Source organism: Rhinichthys klamathensis, unplaced genomic scaffold, assembly GCF_029890125.1.
Source record: "Rhinichthys klamathensis goyatoka isolate OS25496 unplaced genomic scaffold, OSU_Roscu_1.1 h1tg000137l_1, whole genome shotgun sequence".
Lineage (NCBI taxonomy): Eukaryota > Metazoa > Chordata > Actinopteri > Cypriniformes > Leuciscidae > Rhinichthys > Rhinichthys klamathensis.
In genome coordinates this window covers 345,494-361,449 of record NW_026606672.1, presented here as the reverse complement: position 1 = coordinate 361,449, position 15,956 = coordinate 345,494, and the positions used below count along the sequence as shown (strand labels likewise).

Sequence of the window (15,956 nt, the reverse complement as noted above, 5' to 3'; positions counted from 1 at the left end):
AGACTGTTTTGTTCCTTAATACTCCTTTGTTGTGCGCTTCATTACAACCAGACTGTGACAACTAATTTGTTCTATTTTTTCAGTCAAATCAAAACGAGGTAACTAATAAGTTTAATGTGGCCACGATTTACTAAAACAAGGGAATAAATTAAGTCGTGTGAATGAATTCTTAATTCGTGGCCACGATATAAAAAACAAGTGAATGAATGAGTAATTAGTGGACACAATTTAGTAAAAGGAGAGAACCAATTCTTAATGCATGGCCACAATATACATATTGTTGTCTGCATGTCATGTGCAGGGCTCCGTAAAAAAATCAACATTCTTATTGAGAATAAAGGAATTTCACTGGCATTGAAATCTGAAAAATGGTATCATGACAACCCTAATCTCTAGTTTAAACATTGCCAGAGATGTAGCAAGGAAATGTAGCAACAGTGGGAGACTTGATTCAATATGCCCAGCTTCAATGAAAAGTTCACAATCGTTTGATCCCACACCTCTTGACCTGGTCGATGTGCTAAAATATGCACAGAACTCACTTTCCTCTATGCCATCAAATAGATCACAACATGATACATACGTAGAGCAGAGAGAATCCACACAGAGATCACTCACAAAAGAGCTCATCACCTTGTTTTTAGACACTGACAAACTCAAAGCATTTGACACTGTCCTCATCAATTAATGATATCCACGTGTTTAGGCCAACACCAAGGGAGGATTGCAACACCCTGAATGTCTAAAATACTGCATCTCACTCCAAGCAAATTACTTCACTCACTCACAGGAACACACTAATATTGACAGGTAAAGATCCTCTGTGGCAACCACAGACACCCAATCTACTTTCAGAGAATCAAGAGAGAGGGAATCAGGATTTTGCTTTAAGAGGTGCAACTACTGCTAAATCTAAATTTCTTTAAAGGGGTCATATAATGGTACATGCACTTTTACAAGTTGATTGTACTGAAATGTGTGTTGGCAGTGCCTGTACACAACCATCATAAAATGATAAAAATCCATCCAGTGTTTTTGTTTTAATCTCTTTATATGTTTTCCCCTGCCTCAAATCAAGCCGTTCGACCGTGTGACGTCACACGGTCGGAAGCCCCTCCCACGATTGTTGATTGACAGGAGCGTTTCAACACAGACCCGCCCTCGCTCGTGAGCTAGCTGTCAATCATAGTCTGCACGGACATACAACATACACACAACATTTACAACATACAGTTAGGTACACATAGGGAGTTAGAACTAGATAATAGAATGAAAAAAGAAGACAGAGCTCCAGTAATAGGAATATTAACATTTTTCGAGGAAACATGACTCAATTACCCCCCAGACTGCAGTGATCAAATAGGACAAAGCAAAAGCAAAAGCTCTGGAAAGATGGTGTTTAAAACTTCAGTTTGTTTCTTGACGTTGTGTCTTCTGTAGTTACAATCAAGAAACTTTACTGCCTTACCATGAGAGCAGCAGGCGTAATGATATGACGCAGCGCCTGAAAATAGGCTAGCTTCCGTCAACACAACGGAACTATTTTCAGGCGCTGCGTCATATCATTACGCCTGCTGCTCTCATGGTAAGGCAGTAAAGTTTCTTGATTATTACGCAGGAATGAGAGTATAGTTCCTAGCCATATCAGCCTAGAAAATCGCAACTTTACATTTTCCGTCGGTCTTAGTGCACGATGTAACTACAGAAGAGTCAAGTTTTAAATAGGAAAAATATCGAAACTCTTTGGTCATGTTTTTTTTTTTATAGAAGTGCTAATGGTCTTGTCCACTTCAATGATGTATGCTAAGCTATGCTAAAAGTGGTACCGCCAGAACCGGAGATCGGCTGAATGGATTCAAAAACGGTAAAACTCAACAGTTTAACTCTGGGGGAGTTGTAAAATGAGCCTATTTCCAAAAAAAGTGGAGTATCCCTTTAACAGATGGAGGAGTAAAATATAAAGTAAGCACATATATTAAATGAAAAAAAGGCATTAAATGATCAGCTAGTTTCGAACTCTCAAGCATTCATCCTTAACTGCAGCGGTTTCATTTTCTGCATTTCGGTTTGACCTTTAATGTTATCTTATACTGTTCTTTAATTTTTCCTAAACGGCAGCCCATTATATTAATATAATATACATTTTCAATATGGCTTATTAAAGGCCTAGTTGACAACAACAAACTGTGCTCACATTGTTCTAAATAAATTTGGGTAACCGTGCAGCAATTGTATAACCAAGCCAATAACAGTATAATGAAAAAAATAATGTTGTGTAAACATTTGCATTTGTCACTAATGTTCATCTGGCGAGTGGCTCCAAGGTAATTTGAGTTTAGCATCAAATTTATCCAAATGCAATACATTTCCTCTACATAATATTCAAAGCCCTCCCCAGGATCCTTTTCTATGGGAGCCCAGAGAAACACAAGGCTGCGAACATAATGGTCCTCCAGGGAACCCATGCAGCTCATTAAGAGCGACTGATCTGAGCAGGGAACCCCAGCGGCCATTCGGTTCATCGCAGCATCAACAGCAGCATGATCCCTGGCCATCACCACACCCCTCACCCACTAAAGCTGGTTGGAACGAGGAGAGAAGGAGAGAAGGAGTGCGCCGCTCGAACACAGCCATAAAGAAGAGTGGTGTAGCAAAGCCATTCCCTTACTGTTTGGTTCAATACAGTATTGATCGAGATGTGAACCCAGAGAGTCAGATATATTCTCTTATTAGCAAATCCAAAGATCTTACTGGAGGCACATTAGAGCTGTGAGACTGGATAAAGGAGGGAAATACTACTCATTTTATTATCATATTCATTATTATGTTTTTATTACATACAGGTGAAAATCGAAAAATTAGAATATCGTGCAAAAGTTCATTTATTTCAGAAATTCAACGTAAAAGGTGAAACTAATATATTATATAGACTCATTACATTCAAAGTTAGATATTTCAAGCCTTTATTTGTTATAATTTTGATGATTATGTCTTATAGGTTATGAAAACCCCAAATTCAAAATTAGAATATATTGAAAAGTGTTTCACAAGCTATAAGCCATAATCATCAAAATTATAACAAACTAGTGCAATGCCCGTGCAAAATCTGTTTTTGTGTGGTTTTAGTAATTGTTGGTTTGGTATGTTTGAGTTGCTGAATAGCCTACAGTAGGCTACTATTACACAGGAGCCTAAACTCTGAGAAAACGATACATTTAGTGCAGCAGAATAAAATATAACATTCATAATTAAACCATGTAGCTGACTTACAGATTCAGTTAACATCCACAAATGAATAAGCGCGTCGATTCAGAGGAGGTTCAGACCTTGGCAAACCTGAGCAAACAGTTTGTGAATAGGCTACTACAAATGATGGCCGTGAATAAAATATAATATTCAGATATTTTGAAACCACAACCCTCTAATGTCAGAATGTTTATTTTGGGGAGTGGCTACTCAGTGTGCAGTGTGAGCCAGAGTGGCCAGCGGCTAGAGCGGCAAAAGCCAATGTGTGCTTCTTTTACCGATATATTTACCGATATCTTTTGCATTTCTAATCCAAACAACGTCAAACTTGGTACTGCATTTACTCGTGCCCGTAGCAAGACACCTGTCAAGTTGAAATCCATCGGACTAACGGTTCGAATAACAGTTCAAAATCTGTTTTTGTGCGTGTTTTTAGTAATTGTTGGTTTGGTGTGTTTGAGTGCTTATTGTACAATTACACAGCAAAAGTTCAGTGACATTTTTATTTGTCCATGGTTGAAAGCAAATACTGATACTGACATAATAACATACATTATATATGGAAAATTGAACTATATTAACTACTGACAACTAACTACTTCTGAATAACTACAATATTCAGAAGTAAACAGTGTAGCTGACTAAATGTTTAGCTGACAGAGTGTTTATTTTTAAACCAGAACCCTCTCTAATGTCAGAATGTTTGTTTTTAAACCACAACATCAATGTGTGCTTCTTTTACCAATATATGTAACTATATATTTTGCATTTCTAATCCAAACAACGTCAAACTTGGCACTGCATTTACTCGTGCCCGTAGCAAGACTCCTGTCAAGTTTGAAATCCATCGGACTAACGGTTCTAGAGATATTCGATTAACAGACAGACGGACAGACAGACGTTCCTGTAATTTATAAATAGATAAAGGCTTGAAATATCTCACTTTGCATGTAATGAGTCTATATAATATATTAGTTTCACCTTTTAAGTTGAATTACTGAAATAAAATAACTTTTGCATGAGTTTATTTTCGAGTTTCACCTGTAATTTTACATGATATTGTATATTATAAACTGTACTGATAGAACGCTATTATTTCCTGTGAAACAATCCTGAGTGTAATAAAAAAAATGATGTAAGAATAACCTATGAAATTACACCAAAACCTATGTAAACTGACACCAAGTCCTATCCAGAAGATATATGTTCCATGATAATGTGCAATGTGCAATATCTTTACATGAAACTGTCAAGTTTCTGTATTGTAGTGTGTTACATTTATGGTGTCTTAATTATTGTTGTTGTGTTGTCATGTGTGGATGCACCGTAAGGTTTGCTAATTCATTTCATTGTATAATATATGCAATGACAATAAAAGGAATTGAATTGAATCCACAACAAACACAACATTTTGTCAGTCGTTTCTCTTTCTCTAGTGTCGCACAGGAAAGCCCCGCCCACACTCCAAGCTCATTGAGCCTAAAAAGCAAAAATTGACATAGAGTGATTGATTGTGGAAGCTAAAAAACATTGAATACTATACGACAAATCCCTCAAGTTCAATCAGGAAAACCATTCAAAGGATGCCATCTGAAGAAGCATCCCATAACTCTTCATAATTAAAATACAAGATATGTGTTTTATGCTGTGAAGTTCATTAAAGACTAAGCATACACACCGCTGCAGCTAGTATGAGCCTACTGATAACCAGTACACAATTTTTACAGTAACAGGCCTTCATTACATCGTTCAGAACTATTCTAAAGCCTGTACATATGTGATTTATAGTATAATCGAACAGCAGTCTGGGGTTGAAACATGGATCAATAAGTCTTGACTGAGACTGATCAAACTACTGAATCGCTCAACTGGAGACCCTTTTAGGGTATGCTCTGATTGTGATTATTACTATAATATACCATCTTGCCCCCCTTTAATGAACCAAATCCATTTCTTGCCAGACATATTATGATCTGGGTGATGGACCCTCCTGTACTAAAGGTGACAGAGACTGCTTAATCAACTGACTTCCACCAATAAAATACTAAGGAAATAGGTGAACAGAGTGAATATTATATATATTATTTTTATATATGAGTAAAAACAACACCAAGTATAATATAAATATATATTTGTGGATACTAGTATAAGTTTTAGATAATAAATGTATAGATGTATATAAAGTAAAGCCACCATATTATATACATGCTTTTTATATATCTAATCAAAATAAAACCAAGTTATTATATAAATAATTAAAAAATAATTATTTATATAATTGTATGTATAAAACAAAAAAATATATTATATACACATAGAAATACTGTATATATTCTCCTTTTGCAAATATCATATATATTCACACATGTAAATATTAAGTGATATTAATGTCTAGTTTAGGAGACACGCTGTTATAATGTGACTTCTTTATGTCTGTTATAATTAAACTCCACTGGCTGCCTCAGATGTCCAGAGGCAAATAGACAGCTCTATATCCTGGGGCTTTCTGCACAGCCTCTTCCGCTGCAGGAACAGAACTGCTTCCACTAAATCTGTTTATTGCAGAGAGGTGATGGTCTGACGTAAGCCTCTGTGGATGGACAAAACAAATCTCCCTGCCATTAGGCAGAGAAAGGCAGGACACTCCCTAGTGGTGCCAGTAACCATACAGGGACCAGCATCAGTGTAACACCAAGCCCGTCACGGCACAGTGCCCCAGGATGAGCGCACATCCCTGTGGCCCGTCAACCAGTGGAGCCAGTCCTGTTGTCCATTTTAAATGACATCACCTCTTCCTTCAATATAAAATGAGTCTGCTGGTGGTCCTCCATTGAGATACCATTATAGTTTTTATTCATATATTTTCCATTTTCCATTTTCATTTCGATTGTAAAGTTTTAGTAATTTTGCTGTGTGTGTTTGTCATTTTATTAGTTTTAAAAATATATATATATATTTATATATTATTTTTCATTAATTTTTATTTCAGTTTTAGTTACTTTAGCAGATCAAGTTAAAGAGGCCATATTATGTTATTTTACATAGTCTTGCATCTACTAGAATAAGTTTTCATGCTTGAATGTTCAAAAAAATGATTTCTCATATATTTAATATTTTTGCAGAGCACAATGTGCTCTGATTGGTCGGCTCGACCAGTGTGTTGTGATAGGTCAACCGCTACGATCATGTTTCGGAAATGTCACACCCCTTTTACCCCCTTTTTTTGCATATCCTTGTCCTTGGGTGGACATTATTTAAATGAGTAATACTGTGAAGGTACGTTCCCGGAAGAAAACTCAAGACTACAATCGAGACGTTTCAAGGAGTTCAGAAACAGAGCTTACTGATATAAAGAATAACTCCATTTAAAGTGGACTTTGTGCTTTGTAACTTTGCAGACATTTTTCATGTTTAAACAGTAACATAACACACTTGAAAATGTAAAAAAAAAAAAGAAAAAAAAAGGAGAAAAAAAGAAAACCATAATAGGTCCTCTTTAAACTAAATGAAAATGAGAATTGTTGCCTTGGCAATTAGCTGAAATAAAATGTTTTTTATATTTTTATTTTATTTCAGTTAACATGTATTTCATTTCAGGTAATGGAACTGTTTTTATGGTTTTAGTTCTAGTTTACTATAATAGGCTTTGTGCTAAATGTGGACAAACAAGAAAACAGGTCTCACTGCATCCGCTTGTCGGAGAAAGTGTTAATGGCAGTACGAACTGACGGCGACTACACACAAAGCTAGTTCTTTTTATTGTTGCCGTTCTGTTTAATATAAATATCTAAATGTTAGCGAGAAGAAGAAAAAAAACTGTTAGATATCAATTTGCTTATACAATGGACTTCGTTTATGCTCATCTTTGCTCACTCCTTTGAAGTCATACTGAGTAAAACGGCTCTAAAGAAGCACATACAAAATACCTGAACCGGGAGCTATTCGACCTGTTTTACAGAATGCAGAAGTTTGTGTGCATAACCCCCATAAACATGCTACTAACCAATAATTTAACTAATACCTAGTGAAAATAGCACTGCACTATATCTGCATAAGAAAACAAAACACCTTGTGATGATATGACTTTTCTTAAAATATTTGAAATGCAAATGCAATGCAACTAAATAACTGTAATGCAATAATCACCATGTAAGTTCAATAGTACCAGAAACAAATAAAGCTGGATCCTAGTATTGAAATTCCTATGTTGCCTCTCACAAAACCATTTAACAATGCAAATCCATTTCAGAAACACTTCAAAAACAACCAAAACGAATAGAGCAATATCTCTAGGCAAATACGATGCAGACAGTAGCAATCATCTACTACACCAGAGTATACTGCTATACATAAGGATCAGAATGTCCCCGCTGTTTGCCTTGCTGGATGTGAAGTAGCTCCCTCTACACCCCATTACACCTCTCAAGTATCAGCCCGGTTGTAATATTGGACCACAGGCCAGACCCCGTGCATACAGACCCCTGGTCTGACTGCAGGCTAGATTCCCAAACATCATTTATCTATGTACAGGACCTCCGCTACAATGACTGTGCTAGGGTCAAGCAGACAAATTTACTTCTCCACTCAGTTCCACTGAGGTTTTTGTCAACGACAGCAATAACACGACAAAACAATTGGCTATTTTCTTTTTCATGTCACAGCCCATGGCCATATGCTTTATATATACTGCTTTCCTTTGGTTTAATGTTTGTCATTTAGATAAAAAACATTCAGTAACCATTCAGTGAGTCGCAATTTGAAGAATATTTGAACTTACCCCGTCAACACAACAACAAAATCCATAACATTCCACCCATTGCGGAGGTAGGAGCCTTTATGAAAAGCAAAGCCTAGAGCGATAATCTTGATCCCGGCCTCGAAGCAAAATATTCCGATGAAGTAGGGTTCAGTGTCATCCTGTCATGAGTGAGGAGAGACACAAGCAGTTATTCATACAAATTAAGATACAAGATGAAAGTTTACAATGAAACAAAGTATAAAGAGGAACATAAATCTCTCAGTGGCAAGTGCACTGAATATTTTACAACTTTCATTAAACTGTTGTTCTTCCACAGAACACTGAAGCAGCACAATACAGTAAAATAAAGCAAATTAAAGTTGGAGAATGGGGAGCCTTTTACTATTTCTCAGTATATTCTATATTCTCAGTATAACTATTCAAAGCAAATAGCTCTAATAACAGAGCATCTAAAAATTGCAGTTCTTAAGTAAAGCACATATTCAATACCCTGACTATATGGAAGTAAATGACAAATGTTGAGACAAAAACAAATCAAATGGTAAGAAATCAACTTTGAAACTATTATAGCATGTACACGTTTATAAAATCTCAGAAGAAATATACATGAAAAGAATAACACAGCATGTTCAAAAAGACTTTTAGCGGACAAGACAGTTAATTTTTAAGTTTACTGTCCTCTTTTATTAAAGACACTGAAATGTCAATCAAATGTCAAGCACCAACAAAGATCTGTGGGTCAATTTAGGAGGGCGGTTAAAGGATTCACTGTTGAATGACTGACGGCAGCTCACAAAGGATCGATGTGTCTGCTAAATCAATCACATAAATGAGGGCTGCGCAAAATGTTGACCTACAGTAACAACAAAACCTTTGGTGAAACAATAAAAAGTTTCTAAAGTAAAAGCTGTCCACATCTGAACAGAAAAATTCTGATTTTATATGGTAATGCTCCAAAAGAGACTAATAAATAGCCTAAAGAATAATGGTGCTCAAAGGACTAGCCTATTATAAAATCGCAGTGTGATTAATGAGGGAAAGTCCAACTCACCAGCCGCTTTGACATGGGTGTCTTGTCTAAAGCTGGTAAATGCTGCTCTAAGCCCAGTACAATGCAGTTTGCTATGATGGTGGCGAGAATCAAGTACTCAAATGGAGTGATGGTGTTAAGGAAAGAGTCCATGTTAGAATTAATTCACAGCAATAACATGATCATCGAGCAATTTTGGAAGCTACGGCAGAAATCAATAAAGAGCAGTATAAAGAACAAATAACTTAAATTTAGAGCTAATATTCACTTCATAGTGTATCTATGAGAGCCACTGAGACTTCTTTGGAACAATATTTCAAATGCACCATACTTTAACTCCAATAACAAGAATTACTGATAAAAATGACCTCACTTCATCCCAGGTACCCTTTGGCTCAGTCAAGAGCTGTGTGAACTGTATCATTCCTCACAAAGCTGCTGGTTAGTGGGGAGGAGGATAATTATTTACCGTGGCACTCTTCTAAACACATTTGCGTCAGACTAGTAGACTCATTGTAGTCTGAGCATAAAGACATTATCAATAAATGGGGGAATTTCATGAATTATACTCCCTTAGTGCTTGAAATTGAAAACTGATACATGAGAACTGGGACAAAACAGGCAAAAAAAAAAAAGGTTTTTGTATCAAAAAGGTATTTTGGATTAATTTTGTTTAGAGGTATTCATATACGTTTGGGTACAATTTCCATTTCTCACAGAATGTGATTTTCAGCTCAATCTAATTGAAATTTAATTGGAATAATTTCACAGGTGAAGTTGTGAGATATGTTTTGTTCAAGTATCTCAATAGTCAATGATTAACAATGGTTTGTTTGCTGAAAAAAAACCCTCATTACTTAACTGTATATGACTACAAAGAGAAATTGATCAATTGATTGATTTGATTTTTTTTTTTCAAGCTATGTTGGCCTTCTAATATAAACAATACAGCAAAGTTGGACAGCAAATGTGAAGCTGCTGCAAATCTGGCCAGATATTGGTAAATAAGCATTTAAAATGCGTCAAATTTCGCTTTGTTTTAAGTTAACAAAATCGAAATGTTAATTCTAATCTTTATTCTCGGGTGGTATTCAGTCTCCATCACTTAGGCTTTTCCCTGGACGAGTTTTAAACACGTAGTCGTTTCAGCACCTCGGAGAGCGACTAAAACAGCCCCTAAACTCTTCCACCACGTCAAAGGGAAATGCTCAATTTCGCGAAATCATTCAGATTCGGAACCATCAAAATTTGAGGACCGTCGGTAGGGCCTCGGAATGATATTGGCGCCCATAACTTTTAAGCACTAAACTGTTCCGCTTGAATTGGCTAGACTATCAACTTTATTGCTTTTGGACTGTATCCTGCGACATAAGCTGCGAATGCATTATAACGCACAGACTAGCAGGTATATCTCAGTTACTTCATGACTGGCTGGTATTCCCAGAGGCAATTCTCCTGAGACTGCACAGCAATTTAGGCAGCCCAATGCAAGAGCTGTTCTGGTTGCCATGAGCGACAGAGACCGAGTCTCGTTTCCTGACTGAAAAGAATCAATACCGCAGTGACTGGATGAGAAAAGGACAAAAAACAATAAAAACTCTAAATGTCATTTCACGTCACGAGACTTAGTCTACAGAATATTATATATCAAGCAATCGCGAAATACATTTCGCATGCTAATCGAAAATACAAGGTTAAAGCTAATCTGAGCTATTTTCCGGGGACACGTACGTAGCGTATATTTTTGAGACCCCTCTTGTAATGTTTGCTTCATCAGCGAGACACCACCCTGCATAGCATTTCAATCCAATAAGAGTAAATGTAACTGGAACAACTTTTACATAACTAATGTTGAATAAAACGATACCCCTATATTTCCGCCAAACTTTTGCGAGCTTAGCATATTAATAAATGTAAAAAAAAAAAAAAAAAAACACTGATAGGTGAACCCGAATTAGGCTACTGCTTATTACAAATTACTGCTTATGTCATATTAGGCTATTTTACACTCTTACAAGTGCCTGTGATTTGTGTAAAGGATATGGCCACTCTGTTATTTTCTTTGCATATTTCCGAATGATATTATCTTCGCTGAAGATGAAAAGGGATCTGTTGACTGTTAAGCAGTTCTGTTTGACCGGTATTGGGTTGTATATGGCCATTGTCCGGGCTCTTTGGGCCATTGTTTGCTTATAGACCCTCGGTCCGGTCGGGGGGCCTGGCTGCCGGCTGGCCCCTCTGACTGGACCCGCTGGAGAGCCACAACCACCTCCATACCGGGTCGGGAGATCGTCTTCGAAGCGAGCCATTCTAGAAATGCGCAGATTTGACTATAGAAATCCAAATTCACATCAGACAGAGTGTAAGTTAGAAGCATCACAACGCGCGATGTAGTCCCAGCCACGAGTTCTTCTCATCCGTACAGGTCTGGCATCCACAAGAGCTTGTTCAGCCAGAGTTGCTTAAAGTATTCCAGCCATTCAGAGCACATCTAAACGCATCTCTGTTCTGAACCGAACGCCAGTTAAAGTTTGTCGCTCCACGTTACACAGTCCATCAAAAAGCGACCGATCATTTCCGATAAAGATCCTTTTCACGCCGCACTCGAAGGATTTAGATAATCAGCCATGTCATGAAATAAGTCCCATCAGAAAAAGGTGCCTTTATAAACTGTGTCGCGATTGAATGGAGTCAAGCCCACATATTGTAAGATCCTGCTCCCCTGCGCGCGATGCTGTTGCAGATGCCTCGATGTTTTCCTCCGATCTTGCCAGCACTCTTCGCTCTAACAGATGATAACACGCGCAGTCCGTCGCCCTCGTGCTTTTATCGTTGAAATGAAAACGAGCAAAGGACATTAACACCTTTTTTTCCACTCGACCGTAGCCTGGCGATGAAATCTTAACCAATTTCTGCAGCCGCTGGTTCTTCTGAATCAGATCACGTGACTGTGAGGCAGCCTGTCAGTGGCTCCACCTGTACCGCTACAGTCTCCATGGCACTGGGGCAAGAGGGGGAAATACAGCGTGTCCTCTTCCACACCCCAGCTGACAGTTCATTAAAACAGTTACTTAAATGGGTTTAATGGCTACTTTAAAGCAAGTTAACAAGAATCCGGCACATTATATGATGCATCTGCACTTCCCACAACTGTAAACAGATCGTTGATTTAAAAAGGGTGGAACCGGTGTCGGTTGGGGTAAATCAGGACATTATCTCGTGACTGACGCCTTTCGGAGGCTGTTCGATCTCTTTCAGATTTACATTAACCCTTTAGTAGAGCTGAAGCCTACTCTGTTTGTAGCCTATACCCCGTTGTTTTGAGACATTGCATTTGTATCCCACGGGAATTTCTAATGGTTTTTTTTTTTAATGGAGGTTTCGATTTGAATACATTTTGCTCTATAGGCCTATACATACCGTAATTTACGTGCCTCAAATTATACGTGCTTGATCAATCACCTTTGTAGCCTACTCCTTTTTAACCCATTCGGACCCTGCGTCCATTACAATGGACATCACATGTCAGCACCTTTTTTTTTTTTTTTTTTTTACTTCTGGAGCATTTCACCTAGTTTAAAGCCTACAGTCCATGAGATTGGACGTTTTTCATCCAATCAAATGGCAGTTAAGCTCTGCATGTAGTAATTATTTTTTTTAAAAACACTACAGTGAAGAGAAGCATGGCAGCACTTCACTCCAAACACAGAAGCAAGCAACATTTTCTAAAAGAAAATTTCTATGGTTTTATTTACATTTTTTTATATTTTAGCCAGTATTTCATAGTTTCTATGTAAAATAGAAAGATGGAACTTATTAATTAAAGTTAAAAATCGATTGTATAATTGCAGTTTTTAAATCAGGATTTTTTCAAATGTATCTGTCCATTAGAATGGACAGTGGGTTCGAAAGCCTGTTACTGAAATCACATTTTCAGTAATGCTGATTGAAATTTCTTATATAAAAAAAAAAATCTATATCACAGTACCGATACATTTTTAAAACTTTTTCATATGCAGAATATACAGTTCTTGAAGTGCTTGAACATATAGCTGATGGAAATATCTCAGATGTTGACTTTATGTGGAGTGATGAGAAAGATGGAGATGTAAGAAAAATATCTGTATTTAAAACTTTAAAAAGTAAAATAACAGCTTCCGGCCAAACGAACACACGGATTTGACTTAAATCTAAAGCGCAACTTGAATATTATACATTTTTTTACACCAACGCATCGCTTCGCTTCAGAAGGCCTAGAGTAGTGTGGAGCACTTTTATCATGGATAGATGCCCTTTTATGGACTTTCAAAACAGAAACAACCATTCACTGCCATTATAAAGCTTGGAAGAGCCAGGACATTTTTTTTTAAATAACTCTGATTGTATTCGAAAGAAGATTGTCATATAGCTACACCTAGGATGGCTTGAGGGTGAGTAAATCATGGGCTAATTTAAATTTTTGGGTGAACTATCCCTTTAAAGCAGTGGTCTCAAACTCGCGGCCCGCGATATTTTGTGGCCCCTATTTGACATTAAAGTTTAATGTTAGTGCGGCCCGTCGTTGCGTGTGGCGCGTTTAAAAAAAAAAAAAATTTATCCCTTATGGGCTACCATAGATTTTCTTTTTTTTTTCAATGCCACAAGAACAGAGGTATAGATATTCTCGTGACAGCTTACGGTGGGTTTGTTGTCAATAGTTGTCATAGACAACCGCGAAGTACAACCATACTGCGCCTGGAAAAAATGAGTGCGTCGCTTCAATTATGAGCGCGCTTGCCGCGTGCCTACATTTGAAATAACGAACTTGAGCGCGCAAAATATGTGAGTGCGATATGTGAACAGGCCCCTTGGCGAGCTACCACCAATCAGGCCACGAGCTACTGGTAGCTCGCGAGCTACGTGTTGGAGACCCCTGCAAAACAATGTGAGAATAATCATTTTGTACTTGTAATATGTGTCCAACAGGTTGATAAGAAGGTTTGCTTTGATTTGTGCAAAGTCAGTCATTTGCCTGAGACACTATACATGTGTAGAATTCAATAAGACGGGCAGACATGACTGCAAATATTTGTATTTCAAAAGCAATAGTTGTTTTTCTAAGTATAATAAAAGGAAATGTGCCTTCCGAAAAAACATTCAATATCATATTGAAAATAAAAAGGACATGATCAAATATAAGAATCACAAAGATGTGTTATAAGGAAAAGAAAAAGAATGTTTGTAAAATGAAGTATCACAAAGATGTTGTGTAAGGAAAAGACAAAGAAAGTTTGTAAAATGAACTTCAAGAAGGACAGCTCATGAAGAACCAATCATGTACAGAAAGGAATGTTCAAATTCAGAGGAACAGTTCAGAAGAAACGTTAATAATAAAGATTGAGAAGATTGGATCAGTTGTGCTCCTTTTTTGGAATACTTGAATACTATTTTTTTGTGGAATACTTGATGCGGCCCAGCCTGACCCAGACTCTATCTCCAGCGGCCCCCAGTTAAGTTGAGTTTGAGACCCCTGCTTTAAAGGTATAGTTCACCCAAAAATTATATTTGTCATCACTTACTCACCCTCATGTTGTTCCAAACCTGTATGAGTTTCTGTATTCTGCTGAACACAAAATAAGATATTTTAAAGAATGTCGGTAACAAGACAGTTGACAGTATCAGTGACTTCCATAGTATTTTTTTCCTACTATATATTTTCCTAATAACTACATATTATATTATTATAATATAATATTATCATTATTATTAATTATTTTGAAAATTACAATAATATTTAGCAGTAATGTATCAATATAGATATTACAGTACAATACCGTATAATTACAGCAGAACCAGACCAAACTACAAAATACAGTAACAAAACAGTAAAGTACTATTTTGTAGTTTACAGTACTGATCTTGTGCACTGTAAAGTGAATTACATTACGGTTACTTACTGGAAATCGAAATACAGTAACTTGCTGGCAACCGTGCTGCCAGTAATGTACTGTAAAAATACAAAAACACCGTTAACAGAGAAATTGTTTCAAAGATGCACACAGGAAATGACTCTAACGTGAATGCATTGATTGATTCCTAGGTTTATTTTGTTATGAATAAACAAATGTGCGATCTATGAAGCAAAAACCTTACAATTAAAGTAGAAATGTTATAATGTTCAAGTTTTTGATCTAAAAAAAGAAAGATGCCCACAGATATCTATGACCATATTGATTGATTTGAATATATTTAGTTTGTTACAAACAATGTGCGATCTGTAAAACAAAAACCTCAAAATTAAAGTTGAAATGGTATACTGCTGAAATTTTTTTGACCTTGAGAAAAAGCTTAAAGTATAGACCAACAATTTTTATGTTTATTAATTTATTTCATGTTGGTACATTTTTGGGAAGTACACCTGTTTTGACCTGACGTCCATTGAAATGGACAAAAATGAGCTTTCTCGTGAGCTGGGAAAATGTACTTTTATATTTTTCAGAAATTTGAAACATAATTCAGGTCTGAAGGGGTTAAAGCACACATGCAGTGGATTTGAGTTTAAGATATGGCTGCATGACATTTATGTGGTAGAACAAAACGGGAAATTTACTTTAAAAAATACTTTGCTAAAAAAAAAAGTGTGCTTCAGTGAAATTCAAATTCAGAGTGTGCTGAGGTTAGTATGATTTTTTAAAGAAGTTTCTTGTGCTTTGTTTAATCAAATCAAATCATACAGTAAAACAGATATGTTGTAAAATAGAATTACAATTTTAAAAAAATCGATTTCAATGTTTTAAATTGTAATTTATTCCTGTGATGGTAAAGGTGAATTTTCAGCAGCAAATACTTCTACATTAGTCTTAAGTGTCACAAGATCCGAATTAGAATATGCTGATTAGGTGCTTAAGAAACATTTCTTATTAGTTTAGTTTATTAGTTTAT

At 36.5% G+C, this 15,956-nt stretch overlaps 1 protein-coding gene across 10 annotated transcripts in view; it reads right to left on the bottom strand.

Moving 5' to 3' along the window:
* The window catches only part of cacna1ba (calcium channel, voltage-dependent, N type, alpha 1B subunit, a), a 116,686-nt gene extending 107,516 nt beyond the window's left edge, over positions 1-9,170 (bottom strand). For all 10 annotated transcript variants that reach the window (XM_056257362.1, XM_056257361.1, XM_056257364.1 and 7 more), the window contains exons 1-2: positions 9,057-9,170; positions 8,024-8,163 (exon numbers count right to left, since the gene is read on the bottom strand). In XM_056257362.1, coding sequence (XP_056113337.1) covers positions 8,024-8,163; positions 9,057-9,071 — 155 coding nt within the window. In that variant the 5' untranslated portion in view covers positions 9,072-9,170. The remainder of the gene's footprint in view (positions 1-8,023; positions 8,164-9,056) is intronic.
* Positions 9,171-15,956: the final 6,786 nt, after the last annotated feature.